Raw genomic sequence first — 19,479 nt, forward strand, 5'->3', positions numbered from 1 at the left:
ACATCATTTGGACCACACGTACAAGTTTATAAACACTCAGGGAACTGTTACTCCCAGTTTCATTTTAAACATCTAACTTAAATGCTTCAAAGCACCCGCTTTTTCCAACTGATGACAGAAGGAACTTAGGCCCCTAAGTGGATGAATTGTATCTAAGATAGATACTGAAAGTATGATGAATACCTCACATTTTCAGTGACAATCTTCCGCACTGAGAAGTGATACTGCCAAAAGAACTAAAGGGCTACGGAGGCAAACACTGGATTTTTGTAATTCAAAATGTGGCTATACAATATATATTTTTTAAAAAAAGTTGTGTACTGAACATTGATCTTTATTCAAATTTTCCTGTTACCTTCAAACGCTCGTGCAGCATCTACCAGGTGGGACCAGTCTAGCCCTGTGGCAGTGTCTGGCAGGGGCATCAGGCCAGGATCATTGAATTTGGCTTTATCAGATAAGGACCCATCTGAGAACCAGAATTCATCTAAACAATAAACACAATAATTAGTCTTCCTATAACAATGATGTACAATTAATTTTGAAGCTATTATTATGAACTGTAAAAAACGTATAAGCAGAGTGCTTATCTTCATTTCTCGTTTCTGTCTTTTCCTGTTCAATACTCAGTATGGGTGGAACAATTTTTAAACTTCGGCAGAATAAGATGGGAAGGGTTTCTAAAGGGTTTTTTTGTGCCGCTTTGCACATGATGTGTTCTTCGCATTTTCATGTGAATGCTGTGTGAGTAGGCAGCATCCATTCTTAAAGCATACCATATTAAACCTGAGCACTGAGCAGAAAAGTTGCTAGATACACAAAGTTATATTTTTAAGAAGGCTACAAAACAACATACGAGACATTTACATGCAGACTTTTATTCTGAAACTTAAATACTTCAGTTCCAGAAGCAATTTAAAAAAGTATCATCTGCTTTTCTTTTAATGCATTTGTAAATTCTAGCCTATATCCAAAACTCACTTTCACATTGAAAATACTACCCTATTAGTTTAATATTTGTAGCTGTATATCCGAGGACGTAAGACTTGTGTGCCGATCTCTAAGCTCCAGAGTGAGCTGTAACACATTGTATACTGTAGATAGATTGTGTATTAATTGAAATGTATACACTATAAAGTTAGTTCAAACACGGCGTTCAGTTATGCAGTCTTTTAGAGAGATACCATGAACATACGTCTTAGTAGAGGAGATGCTAATTTTCATAATTATCTTAAATAGTTTTACATTTTCTTTATTATCCATAGCAATCTTCACTCTGATCAATGTGAACACATTAAAATGAATACTGCTGAATAGGCACACAGAGGTTCTTAAAACTGAACATAAACCACATACGTTATTTGTAATCACATTTCATCTTAACCATAAAGCTAGTGATACAATATTGTACTTTTTTTACATAGCGTAGTCAGGAAAAAAGAAATTTTGCTTCAGATGCATCTACTTCTATTAAATAAAAAGGTCAAAATAGTAATTTTTCCTCAAATATTTCAGAAGGAAATTGCCATCTAGTTATTCCAGTGATTCAAACTATAATATTTATGAGGAATATTTTTTCCAGGAAAACATCAAACACAGAAATCAATGACGGAAAAAATGCACACATACAAGTGGAAGATAAGATACATTATAGTTTAAGAAAATGGCATGTTGTCATTGTCCTGATACCAAGGAGAAAGAATACCAAAGTCCATTTGAATTAAAGATTTCTGACCTAAAAATCCAAAAGCAGTAGCCTGTTACAGAGCATTCTACTGCACGGAGCAATGATTAGAGCATAACATATTCTTTGCAGAAAACTTTAAAAAAAAGAAGTAGTCAGGAACAGGAAAGTGAAGGAGGTTTACAATCCTCTGTCAAAAATTAGGAGTCCTACAAAGCAAAAACAATGCAGAAGAGGTAGAAATCCTGTTTACTGTGGAATTTATCTTGTTCTACAACTTATATGAAAGATGCAGTATTCTTACATTACAATTGGAAGTGGCTTGACAAACCTCTGTAGAAACATCTTTCTCAATACCCGCTCTTAGTATGCAAAAGTGGATGTTATATGAAATGGAAAATGTAATATACAAATATATTCTACCCATACATCTGTACTAAGATTTTATTTTCAGTTCCGTATAAACAGACATAAAATCTTATCTAAGGTTACCAAATACATTTGAAGCTCAACATCAGAGGAGTCTCTGAACTTTTGTATACGACCTGGGAATTGTAAGAACCTCATTTATGCAAGTTCAAATATTTTATACATCCCTGTTGTGGAAAATAGACAGAATGCCTTATTTGAAAGGCTGGCAAGCCAGGTTTTGGTTCTAGACCAGCAGGCAGGCCCTAAGGGACAGCCCTTGCTTTTGTGTGATCAGCGTACAGAGGCTGGTCGTGAAACCTGTCGGGAAGATGCCTGTTCCCAGTGTGATTCTGCTGGCTTTCCAAATTAAAGTGTAGGAGGGGTATATTCACCAGTACTCATCCTTCATTACGCACTGTCTTTGTGAGAACCTCAGTTCACCTTAGGGTGAATCCTATTCGGTCCTGCATAAGGCCTGCCAGAGCAACTCAACTGCAGAAAGCCTGCCAGAGTAGAGATTTGAATATTGATAGCTCTGAAAACGCAATTGCTCATGCTGATGGCTGAAATTATAAGTGGAATAATTGAACAGGCATAAGTATGCCAGCACAGAATAATTCATTTTCAAGATATAAATTACGTGTTCTTGTGCAGTGGGGGCAAGGGAGAGGGCAGGGGGAGAGAAAAGAAAAAAAAAGAGCTCTCGTAATATAGGCCTCTGTGCTTTTGAATTTCAGAGAATATTTTTTGTATTTCAGGAATGCTCTGGGTGAGATGAATTATTTCTAGCCTCCTGTATTTGCATTTCCTCCCTGCTCCTCTTACCTCGCTGTTACCTCCACTTTTTCTCTGTACGACTGCCGCAGTAGCAGCTGCAGGCTGTCTGTTGTCCTGGACTCTGCGTGTCCAGGAGGATATGCCTAATCTCGTAGGCCACTGTCTTCATTGCCCACACGATTAGTTTTGAAGCAACACAGACTTACCCCTTATTTCCTTTGAGGAAACAATGTAAGTGTTATCTTTCAGTTTTAAAGATTATTTTATTTGCTGTACTCCTTTTGGGACAAAATCATTGATCGTGTGGTTTCTGGTCCTTTCAGTTATGCCACTCTCTTCCTACACTTAGGAATTTTCTTTATTTTTATTATTGATACATAAAAATATAAAGCATTTTGAAGAGTCCTTATCTTCACCAAAATTATATGGTCAGTTCAGTTTCCAACAGAGCTCCTCAAATTGACTGTCATCAGTCCCACATAGCTCTGTATTCAAAGATTAACTAGTTATACTGAAAGAAGAAAGATTTACCTGACTTAACCTTTTCTACTTCCAAGACAAGTATCCTGCTTCAGCTGGAACTGCTACTTTACAGTAGAGACTGGAGATCATGAAAAAATATCTGCTAAGTACTCCACACTTGCTGTGCTCAAACTAGACATGTCATTTAACAAGTAGATTATCTCAGAAGATGCTGCAGCTGAAGGAACATATCAAGTCATATGCAGACATAAATCCCATTGTCTGCTTCCTGTTCTTCTTTCCTGCAATCACAAATTATATCTCTATGGTCCTCTTAAACAACAGCTTCTTCCTGCCGAACCCTTCCCTTCTTCAGTATTACCTAGGCTTGCCCAAAGTCTCCCTTCAAAGATGCCAGCCTGCTAGTAGACTTTCTCATGGACATATGCTCACATTACTGTTAGAATAGTGGACATATGCTGCCAGTAACTACTTCTCCCTTCCCTTTTGTTATAGAAAATAGTCTCATGTTCTGGTATGGTGGATTATTTACTGTGTGAGAGTCTAACAGACAACATATATACTCTTTTGGTTGCGTGAATTATTTAATCAACAGCCTTTATTTGCTTACTGAAAAACTGATTTCCAAATTGTTCATGTTGTACATCATCAACACACAGTGATGCTCTTCCATTTTAATACTGCTTCTTATCAACGAGGTTAGTTTTGGATTGAAGCTAGTGCTGGTAGTAAGCCAGTTTTAAGACAGACTTTCATCTAATAACATCATTGCAGATATATCAGCCGCACTTCTGGCAGCCTTTTCCCTATGGCATGTATAATCTGAGAACTTTTAGAATTTGTTAGTGTATCATTGCAAAATATTCCCTTCCTTACGACCCTCTTCACTGCAAATATCCTGCACCTTGCTCCTTTCCTCACAGCTCAGGAATGTCACGCCAGTATTATCACTTAGGGTATTTTTCTTTCCCCTTTCTTTTTGTGTTTCATAATAGGAGAGGACCACGGTGCCTGCAATGTCAGTCAGACTGCCTCCATGTGTCTTTCTGGGTTTCCGACTTGTGTTAGTACACTAGTTCTGTGTCAGTGGTTCTCATTGTTTTCATTCTTTCCCTGCTAGTTCAGCTGCCATGAATTTGCAAGACAGGGATAGATTTGTACCTGCAACCATGTATGGCATGCTAGAATCACTCAATGTGAACAGCACCGTCTCAGTTAGGGAATCTTTAATGTCCCCAAGGTAAAATTCCAGAGTTCTCAGCTACACGAGTTCTGCTTTCTGGTTTAAGTTAAAAATAAGATAAAATGAAATAAATCTTTCTACATTTGTGTACTGTGTGCAATCAACAGCACTCAACTGTCAGAGCTTGCATTTCAGGCTTTACTGAAAGCAACTCTTCTTTCACTTCACTTCCCCCAGTGATAAAATAATAAAAAAATCCTATAGCTTCATCTTCTCATCTCCTTCCCACAGTCAACATCACACACAGTTGAAGCTTCTGTTTCCATATTTGCATGGTCGTTCTGTCTGATAATTCTGATTTCCCAGTAAACGGAAACCCTTCAGGTTGCCTATTATGCTTTGGTTTTGGTGCTGCCTTGCTTACCTATTAATCACACTCTTTTCCTTGCTAGAGGGATCTCATGAGTCTTGGTGCTGCTACAGTATTTCATGTACCACATGCTGGGTAATAACATGCAAGAACGTATCTTTCCAAAATGAATTCCAGCCCAAACCACACTATTTCCACTGATTTCCGTAAACATCAAATATCAGTAAAATTAAAATGTTTTAAGATCACAAACACATGTATTTTACAAAAGACATTACTGTGACAGCAAAGAATCCTGATATCTGAAACTACAACCTCCAGCTAAAATTATAAATGAAAAAGAAACTTCTCACGTCCCCACTGCTATAGAATGTAAATACCTGCTACGCACTGATAACCAAAAAGCTTCCTAACAAGAGCCAAAGTTAGTTTCTTATATGGAGATACTGACTAACCTTATTTTGAAAACAAAGCAGGGCAAGTCATGATATGTTTGTTTTCAGAGTGTAATTACAGATAACCAATTAAATCTTCCTTGAAACAGCCACCATAAAAGATCCTATATTGCTGGCACTGAAAGGCACTTTTATAATACAAAATCAGAAGCAGAAAATAGAGGCTGTATATGAAAATAGCATGAAGTACCTTGGATATCAACAATCAGCTTCATTTTGACTGACAGGATACTAGTTTCATGTTTTTTCCCAGCTATGTGTATAAATAAATTTCTGTATCTAAGAAGCAGCAAGAATGGAAAATAAGGAGTTTAAGACAGAACCAATACACGAAACACTAAAATTTCACTGCTGGAAGAGCAGTATGCAGCTTGAGTGTACACCATTAATTGCCTTGTGTCAATCTCCAGAATAAAAGCACGCTGAAGGTTTGATCCCATTGCACATTTACCTTTACAAGAAATGGCTCTAAAAACACAGGCCTAACATAGTAAAAGAAAAAAATACAATCAGGATGCCTGACTATATACATAGCCCCTTCATAGACTACAAAATCTACTGAATTAGTCTCAAATGAAACAAAATGAGTCTTCATTCTCTATCAGTAAAAGCAACGGATCTTTTAATATTAAATTTATAGTAAAGAGTTTCACTCTGATAGAAGAGCATTTTTAGAACGGCAAAGTGTACACCAAGCATGCATTCCCATCTGAAGCAGGAATTTAGCACTTGTTCGCGATACCAGTTTAAAATTAACCGGTGGTTAGTGACTAAAACCCAGTCACATAGCTAAGGCCACTATAACTAGAAAAATGTTTTGTATATAAGGCTTACTTCTGAAAGTTAGAAAGTTAGCAAGTGACTGCTAGTTCCTGAAGGACACGATGAATGACAAAGCCCTTTTTATTACCATTTCTTTTGAGTCATCTATCTGCATTCTCTATGGACATGCGCCTACAAAAGTCCTTAATGCTTTCAAGAAATCCACCCACAGCTTCTTAACTATGGACTTCAGAGTGCACAGTTGCTCTACTATTTTTTTAAATTGCGGTCAGCTGTGATGCAATATTAAAGTAGCTAACTAAAAGTGCCTTTTTTTTTTCTTTTCTAGATTGGGTGTCCCCTATAGGTCAGCCTAAAATAACTGAGAAGTGAAGAGATTTAGCATTTTTTAAAAAACAATTCACTCTTACTAAATATATAAAAATGGATATGTAGCCTAAATATATGTATTTGGCTGTGTAGATTTGGGCTGTGGTATATAAGCATATATATTTTTCACAATTTCCTTTTTTTTTTTTTGTAATTTTCATTCCATTTTTTCACAAAACTACTACAAACTTTATAGTTCATCACTCCATATTGGAATTATTGCAAGGTAAGCATATAATAAAGATCTTGCTTATGAAGACCTCACAAGTAAAGAGACACCTTCATAAAATAGTTTTAATTTAGCACCCCAGACTTCTCTTTTTCTGCTGTTAAAAATACAGTGTTATTTGCAAAGGTTTTACTAACATGTCAAAAAAACATATCAGCAAATTCGGTTTTGAAATTGGAGATGACAACAACTATTGCACATTTCCTTTTAAGATGTTACCAAAAGGATCATCTAAATAGAAGCTGTCCTGTTTAGTTACTATTTTGAATTATTCGTGACTATTTCAGTAATTCGAATGCACACAAAAAATAAACAAATAAAAATATTAAAATACAACAGGCCAGCTTGGCTTAATTAGGTCACCACTGGAAAAGAAAATGCTAACAAGAAATACCTTCAGACAAATGTTTGTTGCCTATCACTGACCTCATGAAAATTTTTTGGGAAGTAAAGTGAATGCTATCTCCAAACATGATAAATCTGAATTGGTCACTAAGGCAAGCATAAGCATGTACTGCTGCCCAAATATTCTTTTACTAGGATATCTAGAACACTGATTTGACATTTCATAATTTCACCTTAAAAGTAAAATCTAACTTAATATTTGGTGATTTGTTTGAGTTTATTACAAATATTCCAAACTCAGCAATGATGGCAACAATCACTTACTTCTCAGATTTCCCATTCCAGGAGTCAGGCTCATTCTGGGAGGCAATGTACTGTGATACGGTGGAGTAGTGCTGAATAAGATATCATTTGGCAAGGCCTGGTCTAGCATTGAACTTCGAGAGCTGGCATATGAAGATCCTCTTCGATTGCTACATATACTCTCATCAGATAGGGTACGGTAAAGTGTCCTCCGTGGAGAAAGGTTTCCATAAAATGAAAACTAAACATCAAAATATGAAGATATAAGAACACGTATTACTGGTTAAAATAATTCACACAATCATATCCTATCATCAGTTCTTGGGAGTATTCTTCTGGGCAGGCACTCTGGAATTCTTGAGCTGATACAGAAGATCAGAGATTTGCTCCACCATATCAGATCCTTTTGGGGCCTCAAAAGAGTTACTGAGCTGGATTTTCATACTTCCTCTTGATATTTTGGAACATATCACCATGAATTTAGCAGATACTGTATAGTTTTATTAATTCTGAAATGTTAAATGAAACCTCCGTAGCCTTATGACAGCAGTGGTTTCCAGAAATACATATAAGGTTACCAACTCTGGCAACATTTATACAAGACTATACATAGAACTGTTTGATTTTAATTTGAAATGACTACGCTTTAATGTTAAACATTCTGAACTGATATATGGTGCAATATAATTCATTGGATGATGAAAGTGACTCGAGACACTGCATCCCTCCAGATATCATGAAATAGGCTTAGAAAAGAGGATAATGGAGTTCAATGAAAACTGTTTATGCATTTCAAAAAGTTGCTTAAACCACAACTCAAATATCTACAATAAAACAAGATGTTACTGTATTGCAAAACTGGGCCATTCCACTTCGTAAGTCATTCTTCAGCACTGCAAATCCAGTTATTCTTCACATCTACAAATGTCAGTTATTGCCTTAATTATTTTAACTGGTTTGTCCTGCATATAACAATTTAATGTCCTGTCCTGTTTTCTTTGTAATTAATTATGAGTTGCACACTCCCTATGCAGAATGTATGCTTAAGAGCAGTAACTTTTTAAAACAGTGAATATAGCATGGAATTAAAGATATCTACGTTGTTATACTTCTGAGAAAACTTGCTCACTGATGAATACTTCTAAAAGGAATACACAGAAACACTCAATCATGCCACAAGACACAGTTGTTACAAAATATTTAAATACACTTCACAGTGCTAGTTCAGGAAAGCATCTATCTTGATGACAATACAGAATACGCTCAATGGTTAGAATGCTTAACTGTGTCCCAGAGAAAATTGAGGGAGATATTCAGATTCTAATCTAGGAAAGCATCAAAATACTACATCGGTTCTAGAGATCTGCCTGAAACAGATATGGGCCATGGGAATAAACATCATCCAAAACTTTATTTTAACACACACAAAAACGATCACAACAATAAACATAAGCAGCATCTCTAAATGAATGGATAGAGGACATACACAGCATCCTTAAATGAATGGCTATATGGTATCCTTCTATAAGCAGTGGTTAAAGAATATGAAAAGACCCGGAGCCTAATTAGGGACCACATTGGGCAAAGGGTTAAAGGCCTTCACCCTCTGAATTGAAGGGTCTCCGATCCTCTTTCCCGCACCCAAGTTTCCCAGCAACCATCCTGTTGCAATTTTGGGCTGTTACTCAAGTCTCCTCAACCTTACACTGCATCTTCTACCTATGAAGGTTGTTCACTAGCTATCCAAACATGTTGAATGTTAACTGTTGGAGCTTTACAGCGTTTCCTTTCAGGGTGCAACAAAAATTAAATATTACCTACAGGGCTCATTATTCCCTGATGTAAGAAGAAGGTAAAACCAAACCAAAAATGTGATTTGATTCTGTAGAGTCTTACATATTCAGAAAATTCCCTTCTGGCTTTGCTGTCTAAGACAACTGACTCACCTATACCAAGATTACTACCCTCTATGAAGGCATAATCAAAGACTGGACACTGCCAAGTCCTATGGCTGGGGATCCCCTGTGAGTCGGGGCCTACGGTCTCTGTCACTTAATGAGCTTTTGTTTGGGTGTCTTGGGAGGGGAAGGGGACAGCAGTGATTTATCTCAGGATGGCCACACCTCCTCACTCCTTGTTGTTTCTTATTCGGGTAGCCAGAAACATTGGCAGCTCTTGAAATCATCACAGAAAACCGATTATTGTATCAATCATAAATCATAAAAACCTCTAGGACATTATTCATGAGAATTCGAACACATAAAATGCATACTTAACATACTGCACGTTAAAAAATATATATGATCTGAACTTTAAATTCAACTCTGCACTTAGAGGATTCCCATGTGCTACTTTTGTTCAGACATGATGATTATGCTATTTAGCATATGGTATAAACACAGTGGGGTAAGAGAGCATTGAGTTAATATTGAAGTGTGACAATTATCTCAAGTAATTTAATTGCTTTTTGCTTTATTTTGCATTAAGCACAGAATTCAGAATCAAGTATACTTTGGGGAGTAGTAAGTTTTAAGTTCTCTATCCACTTTTTGTGAACTTTTAAATATTACCGATTGTCTTCATACTATAAAGATTAGATGCATGCTCTCCACTAGCACTGACAATTATGCCTTTTGAGCAGTTGCCACTGATACCTACATGAAATTGTGATTCAGACTTCAAACAGAATTGTTGGTACTGAATATCATAGGGCAAGGGAAAGCGGGCTACTTTTATTCATGTGCCTTAATATCATATGAGGTGTATAAATTTAGGCATCCAACCTTGAAAATGTTAATTATAATTTCAAAGATTAAAAGTAAGTTGCTCAACCTGCACCTGTCTCTGCTCAAGCTAAGCAAAGACATTCTTAAACAAATAGTGTGTTTCATGCATAATCATCAAACTAGATATCATTTTCATACTGTGGGAAATGATATTTTGGGACTTATGGTCAGTATTTATAGCATCCCCATGGAATATACTTAGCTTGTACAAAATGATATTGCCTTCTCTATAGCAATTTTGGGAATACCAGAAATTCATTTCTAAGGTAACTGTGTCTGAGATACACAGAGCCGAAGAAAGTAGCTAACCTTTCTTCTCCCCTCCTCCATAGAGAGGCTGTCTGGCAGCATCAACTTCAGAAAATCTTCTTTGGACAAGACTTGCTGGCTTTCAACAATGGCATCCCTCACAGAAGTTTGGAGTGGACTCGATGCAGACACAGCATCAATATCATCATACACTCTGTTGAGACAATTGGTGTTTTTAGCAAGAGAAGCAATAGTGCTCTTGGATTTGAAAGACTGCGCTCATTTTCTGTCACAAAGTAAAAATTGTTAGAATTATCTCCTGACACAGCACACTCTCATTTAGAACATTTTTTTGATCATGTTATATTTATGAATCTGTTTGTGGGTCCAAAACAAAATTCTTAAACCACTGAAAAATCCATTTTAGGAATTCTAAAGAACAATTTAAAAAAGCATAATGCTTGTTTCTTCCTAGCTTGCCTCTCTCTTTTTTACACAACACACTTGTTAAAGCTTACATACTAAAGCTTACACACACACATTGTTAAAGCTGTATTTATATCAACATTTCCAATAGTTCATCACAAAATATTTTAACTTTTACTTCCTTAGCAAATAAGAAAATCAGTATTTTATAGTGTGATATTGTATCCAGCTTCACAATCTGGCAAAATTACTATGGTCATCAATGGCAATGTTTGAAGTGTATTGGTAATTGATTGTGCCATATGCCAAGTGTGTTTTATTATCAGCAATTTCATAAAGCTCTTTAGATAAATAAAACAGCTGTCTTCCTTAGTTATCAGCATATCAAAATGTATTTACAGTCAACAAAAGACTGTCAAACTGAATGATTATCTTTCAGCTTCCTTACAGTGAGAAAGAAGAGGGAATTTTAACAGGTTTACTCTAGAAATGCTATCGAAGGAACTAGAGATTGCCAATCACACAGAACATACATTTGAAGCCATTACTTACTGCCAAGTGCAGCATAATCAGTGACTTTGTCTTCAGCAGAGGGGAAACAAGCTTTGCTACGGTAAAGTGTAATACTCAGTGAATTACATCCTATAGTGGCACAACATTCAGCAATTGACCTGATTTTCATCATCGTTCCTAATTAGAGATGTTATTTTATTTCAACATAATTATCCTCAGAGAGATATTTCCTCTCTGTGATGTATAGAAAGCTTTCCTAGAGAGAAAGAGGTGAAGCAATGCTGTAACGCCATGGAAAAATCTGAAAATATTTTCTGATATATGAGGTGCTGCCATATTCAATTAATACTTCTTACATAGAACTAGCTCTTGAAGCTACTTTTCTAAATTGCTGTGGTTTCAGTCTAAATACCATGATTCATTATGCAATTTTGTTTTAAGGGTTCCATTCAAAATAAAGAGAAATTGTTTCAGGAGTTCATCAACTTGAAAATGCAAAAACTTGTGGGAATCAATGAAGTTACCACTTTTCAAGTGCAAATACTGCTACGACTGAACAATTTAAGCAATTAAAACATTGGGGGGAAAAAAATGAAATCACCAGTACAATAACACAAAGAAACACAAATTACCAGGACAGGAAGGTAGTAACATAATCTACTTTTGAAAATTAGGAATTTGAGAGCTTAACTTCATGCTTGTATTTCATAGCACATATATTCTAGCTTATACATTTAAATATGAATCTTGCCATAAATATACACATATACGCAATATGAGATATTAGATGCAAATAACCCATTCCCATTAAACAAAGAGTAATCCCATATTAAACATTTGAAAATCAGGTAATGCATGTCATCTTGTCAATTTATCGAGATATATTGGGCTGACTATGATTTATGGAGAGATAGAACTGAATAGCTTATGCACAAAAAGAAAGCAAACAGGTTATCCGAGAAGATGATTTTGAAGATAACAGGAATTTAAAGGTTAGTTCTAAACAGCAGATTCAAACATTACTTATTACTGCTGCAGCACTGGGAAAGTATCGTCTCTATCTATATTTGAGATACTGCATCTTTTCCTTTGAGTGCAAGCCTTTTTCTTCCACCTAAGAACACATTTCTCATGAGCTATTCCTGTGTTAAGCTGTACATATAGCTGTTCGTTAGAACTGCTCTGAATATTTTTGTCTAAATGTCACTTGCTAGAAATTTTGTAGAGTCTCATGAAGATAGGGTCAGATATATCCACATTTAATCTTTTTCTTGTGGGGTCGTAACCACCAGTTCCTACCTGTTCATTAAAAACAAAGTCAGAAAAAGATACCAAAGAACCACTAAAATACCCCCAACTGGCACTAATTCTTTTAATTTATCTACCATAGTTCACTGATAAGTTTATGGTCATCTCTCTCATCTGTAACGTATTAGCTGACATAATAGGCAACAAGGTAGTAAGATTCAATACAGAAACATCAGGAAGTAGGCTTTTTTCAACTAACTAAAGTTCCTGAAGATTTGTAGAAAAGGCCTTTAAGAACTTAATAAAGTACCATCCCAATTGTTTCCTAGAGATTCAAAATGGAAATTCAGAATGTCAGACATACCCATACGTTTTTGCCTACACACACTTTCAGAAATTTCTGTCAGCTTGCTTTATTTGACACATGGGAAAAAGATGCAGCTGGATAGAACAGAGAAGAAAACAGCATCCTGTCCAGTTATTGTCTTTTTTTTTTTTTTTAATGTACTTTTGATATGTTAAAGCACAGAAAAAAACCCAAACATTTAAAAGTGAAACGGAATTTGTAATTTTTCATTTTTCTATCCTATGTTAAAATTTATTTTCATTACCCTTCTTCCCCCAATAAAGTTAAACAAAGTTCTTACTCATGGCATTCAGAAACTTCAGATTCTTCAGGTGTAGGACTTCCTTCTGATTTTTTCCATCCAATGACATATTTACTCACTGCTCCTTGTCTGTGGTATGGTTTTGAAACTGACCCAGAAATCTGTTGACTACTATTCTGCGACACTATATAGACTTTGGAGGTATCTAGGGAGCCACTCTTTTTAGAGCTATGAGTTGATGGGCTTCCTGAATGATGTGAACCACTGAAAAAGTAAAGAAAACACACAAAAGAAAAAATGAAATCTGCTATATAACAACAAATCAGAAATGCTTCGCCTGGTATACAGCTATAATTCTTAACGTTAAGTTTTTCTCAAGGTTAAAATCAAGGTAGCAATATTGGTACAGTAATTTTCTACACACCAGCAGCGTATACATTAAAGCTCTTCGAGAACAGAATTGTGATGAGTTTCTAAAACAAGTATTATATATAATTCAACCTGATGAAATGCCAATGCAAACTGATATGAATTAAAATTAAAAGACTAAGTTCAAGACATATATATATAGAATTTGTGCATGCAACTTTAAGTAAATATGTACATGCACATTATTAATGGTATAATTCCATCTGCATCAAGAACTACACAGGGAATTACCCCAAATATCTCTTTAATTATAAAAACTTATAGGCTTTTCCACTTCATGTTAGTTTTGCCAGTTCACGCCAGTTTAAGCTGTGTCTTTCATTCAGTACCATTGAGAATTTAATATTAACAGAAGTAAATGTCAGTTCAACAAAAACAGTCCTCTGGATAATTTTAATAGCCTCTTTTATTATGAATAATAGCACTAGTAGGCACTAATGAAACCTTTTACTGAAGACTCTCAAAATGATTTAAAATGAACTAAAGCAAACACCTCCTTGAAGAATAAATTTCTTCTTTTCATCTTGGAGGTGAAGTAAGCAAAGCAGTCAGAAAACGAGTGCCTTGCCTAAAATCAGAGGCTGGAACCTGAAGCAGCAGCTCCTAACTTTCGTTGTTGGTCTATGAATACCAAACACAGTGCTATCTTTTAATCTAATCCCAAGAGCATTGGATTAATTCACAGAGGACCAGAAGGTGTTGCTGAAAGTGTAACAGACATGGCTACTTTATCAATACAAGCAATGCACATGCATAGAAGTCATTAGATCAAATTAAAATGCCTACTGTGGAAGAAACTTGAATCATTAAGGCAACGGATTAATAATTTTGATCACAGTTAGTACGTGCATTTAATCTTAAAATCAATTTATTTTCTCTCCTCTCCTCCCTCTTCCTCCCCAAAAAGTAGAAACAAGATAATGAGGTTTTGGGGGAAGAAAATAATGTGGGTGATGTTAAAAGCTTTTTTGCTTGCTATCCTTGCAAATATGCAAATAAATTATGTAAAGATGTGGTGAAGAAAATAATTCAGTTATGAAAAACTGAAATCCAAAGATGAAGCAAACATTGAAGCACAACGTAAAATACCTATCAGGTCAACAGCAAGGACATTATCCAGAGGATTTTAGAATTCTATTTGTAACTAAGTTTAAGAAAAATTGAGCATCCAGCCTCATTCTGTAGGTTTTAAATAAGGGAGTATTTTTGAAGTGAATAAATAAAATGCCTATAAAAGCCTGGTTTTAGATAATGAGTTCAATGCAATGGTTGGAACAAGCAGTATATATTTTTAGGATCCAAGAGATGTTCTATGTAAGAAACAAAGCAAAACTAAAGGCAATGAAGCTAAGCTGTTTCAGCTACAGTAACATGAAGGTATTTGATAATTCATGTGCATAATTAATATAAAAAAGGAGAGATAAAGCCATTAATAACAGAGCTGTGAGACATAATGTTGTGCATAGCTCAAGTCAGTCTTGTAGTTTGAGATACTGTTTCCCACAGCAGGTTTAATTCTGTAAATCTTACTTGGACGCTATAGTATTAGTTTTTTCAGAGGGTTCTTTATCTGATGATGTTAGAGAATCAGGCTGGTATCTTTCAACCAACTAACATCTTTCCTGTGCATTGCACTTTATCTATTCAGTAAACAGAATACAATTTTAATAAAGAAATGTTGCATTTATAGATCAATGACATTCCACCAGTCTGTGGGCTTGTTTCTTGAAGCTTTATACTGTCTAGCTACTGCATAACAAGTTTACTATTTAACATTCATAAAATAATTGTGAATTAATGCCTCAATAGTGTCAGAATTTCATTGTTATAGATTATGAAGAAATACAAACTCAGTGTCTGACCAGTTGGAAAATATATATAGGATTCAGCAATAGATATCACATGCTTATATGTTAACGCAACTTTCTTATGTCTATTTGAACACGTTAGTGTTGCAGCATCACAGCTATAAAATGAGATATTTTTAATAATGTATGCCTGTGGGTGCTGTATAGGTGATGCCAGCTTTTAAACCCAACTGTGAAATTATTTATCACCCCAATGTAATTTGAAGGATACGTAAGCAAAGGTTAAATAAAACAGTTGAGTCACATAACATAAGTCTGACATTGTCCTATAGGAAAAGGATTTGGCACACAAATTAGAAGGTGATCATTTGAAAACATAGTTATTGCCAAAGTAGAATTGGGCTATCCTAATGTGAGTGGTCATCTCAACAATATTTACTGCTTTGGAAATGCCTAGGTAAACTCACTTAAAATCTATAAGCTTTTTTTTTTCCCCAAAGTTTTAATTAATCCATAAAATGTTTATTCCATAGAAGTGAGCAGCAGATCATTTAATGGCTGCCTAGCACTTTAAATATGACAGCTGTCACACAAGTGCTGAGAATACATATTCTAGCCATTAGAAAGCTATTTCAGCTCATTATGATTAAGTCCTAGAAACACAGAGCTTATTTCTAGCACTTTAGAAGTCTCAATATATAAAACTCAACACACACAATGCAGAGTAGATCTGGAGCTTCTGCATTATCACAGGGGTAGTGAAAGCTTAATGTGAAAGCATTTACCAAATTTTCACAATAGTCTATACAATAGTCTATACTATCTTCTATAACTTGTGAAAAAAAAATCTAGAAGTCAGAGTAAGTATACAAGACTAATTCACTCATGTCAAGCATATAAAGAAATGAGGATACAAGATATTATTTGGTTATTTTCCTGTACTGATTGACATTGAAAACAGGAAAATCAGAGAGAAAGAACAAACAATTTCCTTCCATCCTTTCCAGAGTAAAAACCTTAACACATAGACCAAAGCTTCAACTTCAAAGTCACCATAAAATGGGAATTGGGAGATAAAGGCAACCAGCCGTAAAAGTGCACTTTCAAAGTTTGCTTTACAACAGGTATACCATGCACACATTCTGTTGGTAACAAAAAGAAGAGCTGAAAATCAACCAGAAATTCAGTTCAACAAACAAAATTGTAAAGCATACAGCACAGTAATGTGAATTAGGGGGATGGTATGCAATGCAGTTTCACTATATGTAAAAACTGTCCATCACTATATGTAAAAGTTGTCCATTGCCATTTTTTTGACTTCCCTCAGCATTAGCTCCCAGCTAATTTGTTGCGCTATACTAAAAAAAAAAAAAAAAAAAAAAGTATGTGAAATCAGTTCTAGGTGCAAACTCCACTTTTACTCGGGGATGTCTCCCAACTTTAAAAACCTAAGCAATGTGCACAAGGTCACACATAAAGTCAGATCTGGGAGTAGGGCTAGCTATGCTAGCTATGCTTTTTAGGCAAACTCCTCAAAAATTGCCTGAAAATTGCTCATATAGGCATTTAAATACAACAGAAAATCAAAATCAGTTGAGTGCACTTTCAAAGAAAGTTAAACAGAATAACAATGAAAAAGAGTTCTCTGTATGTTAATCTATAATCCCTAATTTGTAAGAAACACATACCTGGAATGAGAGGAGATTTCACTTAGGTCTCCCATACTGCCTTCAGCTGTATGACTGGTAGAAATAGCAGAGGCATAGCTATGAACAGCATAGATTTTAGCTGGATCATCATCTGGCCCAGGAGTTTCAGAAGACTCGGTCCACTGCTCAGTACGACAATGTACTCCAGACCTGCTGCCAGCAAGGTGCAAAGGGGCCAGAAGAGGAGCAGGCATGCAGGGAGCTGTATCAATTCCACTGTCAGTAGAAGCCCCCTTTATATATGTTAATCCTAGCAGCTCAGGATCCATCAGATCTCCAGAACCAAAGTGTTTTTCATCACTGTTGCTGGATGTATTACTGGATAGGGTGTTGCTGCTTGAGTGGCTTGAACAGCTTTTGTCTCCAATCTTAACAAGAAGAAAACAAACAAAAAAAGACCCCCCTCAAGCTAAGTAGTAAAATATTTGTTTTCATATAAATTACTGAATTTGTGCCATTCAGAGACCATTTTATTATTTTTACAGTATGCTATAAGTGCAAAGTATGAAAAGAGCTAATTATACCACCAGTTTCTATGAAATGAGTTGCACAACTGACTAGACACATTAAAGGTTGATGTCACTGCAAATAAAAAGGCTCTAGTACCATCTTCTATGGCAAATCTTAAGATCACACTTGAATTTTCTCATTATAGGACCTGCTTAACATCCATAAAATTGCATTTCTGAACAGTTAAAATAAGCGTTTGTTAAAGCTAGAAGCATTGGTAATAATTTGTTTAAACAAGTTCTACTGCAAATCTGAAAAACACCAAAGACTGAATTATGCTTGGCTTTTTCTCAGTGTGGGTGAAATATGCAGCTTATTGGATCAGATCCAATTGGATGTGTGGCTAGTTAAATTGAAGCCAATTGCGATGTATGTGTACCAGATGAAAGTAACTGAAGTCACGGGGCCCTAAGCTAAGCATAGCTATTGAAGTGGAATAATTATGTCAGGCGTTTGTGTCAATAAAGTTGGGGGGTTTTGTTGTTTTTTATAAAAGAGATTTTGTAGACAGTTGGATTAACCTATCTATGTGACAGAGCAGCCAGAATAAGGGCAGGCCAGAATAAGGGCAGATGGACTTCTATTAGGTAGAATGTAAGTGGGAAGGGTGACTAACTTTCTTACGAGATCCCCCTCCTAGCAGATGTATATAAACACAGCTGTTGCTCACACATTAAAGCAGTTAGACAAGGCAGCCTTTCCAGAAACGAGACTTCTATTCCATACGGAAATTAACAAGCCTCAAAATTTGAGAAATTTTTTTAGAAAAAAAGGAGGGGTTACATTTGCATTCATTCTAACCTTTACAAGATGGCTGTCACCTTAAAAACAATGGAACAATTGATAAAAATACAATGAGCAGTTTTTCCAAGGAGAGGGACTTGGAGAAAGGTGTCTGGAGAAAAGGCATGTCACTTCTTACTGTAAATGTGAAATGGAACCAAAGTGGAAAGAAACGAGGCGGGGGGGGACAGGGGGGGAAGCTCAGAGGCATAAAATTAGCCTCAGAAGATGTATTGCACGTATGAACCTTCCCAAAAATTTCCTGTATGTTGCTGAACATACACGCTTAGGCACCTTCCTGACCCTGTAAGCAGCAGAGAATCTGGACAACAGCTATTGATACAGACATCTTGAACTGCTCAAAGTTCACTATGGCCATAGCTTAGGAACATTTTATGCATTTCCTTGTGCCAAGAGAAATTATTGATGAAAGCTCAGCATGGCCCTAATTGTTACATGTTGTTAAAGATTATGCCATGGAGCAAGATTTAAAAATAAATAAATAAATAAATAAATAAATAAATAGAATCAGCAGGAATATGATATTTCTTCCAGGAGAACAAAGACAGTGTGAAGATAGCCAGTGAAATTCCCCCCACCGTCCTTCCCCCAAGTTAAAACTGATAAAAAGACAGCATAGACGTTTCTCTGGCTGGCAGTGTCGTATGGCAAATTGAGCTGAAGAAAAAGGGGATGCACAACAGAACATTACAAGGTCCTTTACAAGGTGATGACCATTTTTTTCAGTTTTACAGCATCTAACAACAAAATAGCCTCATTTTATTAGTATTATCTTTATAATAATGCTGGTTCTTACTTTGTACAATATAGTTATTTTGCACCTGCACTACACATGCATATGGCAAGCAAACACAAACATATGCCCGTTATGAAATTTTCCGTTCAGATCCCCACCATCCTAAAAGCATGAGAGCTGCCATTAGCATAAATTAAGCAAACTGAGCATTTAACTTTGGTATCAGTGCTGTGTTTAATAATGATTGTTACATATACTGAT

At 35.8% G+C, this 19,479-nt stretch overlaps 1 protein-coding gene across 6 annotated transcripts in view; it reads right to left on the bottom strand.

Annotated features, from left to right (window-relative positions):
• Window positions 1-19,479, bottom strand: part of SIPA1L2 (signal induced proliferation associated 1 like 2) — a 156,021-nt gene that overhangs the window by 11,106 nt on the left and 125,436 nt on the right. For 3 of the 6 annotated variants that reach the window (XM_076334117.1, XM_076334116.1, XM_076334114.1), the window contains exons 15-19: window positions 17,148-17,536; window positions 13,262-13,486; window positions 10,488-10,641; window positions 7,414-7,633; window positions 356-487 (exon numbers count right to left, since the gene is read on the bottom strand). In XM_076334117.1, coding sequence (XP_076190232.1) covers window positions 356-487; window positions 7,414-7,633; window positions 10,488-10,641; window positions 13,262-13,486; window positions 17,148-17,536 — 1,120 coding nt within the window. The remainder of the gene's footprint in view (window positions 1-355; window positions 488-7,413; window positions 7,634-10,487; window positions 10,642-13,261; window positions 13,487-17,147; window positions 17,537-19,479) is intronic. The other 3 variants (XM_076334120.1, XM_076334119.1, XM_076334118.1) reach the window with 1 other exon arrangement.

The sequence above is a fragment of the Aptenodytes patagonicus genome, chromosome 3, assembly GCF_965638725.1.
Source record: "Aptenodytes patagonicus chromosome 3, bAptPat1.pri.cur, whole genome shotgun sequence".
Lineage (NCBI taxonomy): Eukaryota > Metazoa > Chordata > Aves > Sphenisciformes > Spheniscidae > Aptenodytes > Aptenodytes patagonicus.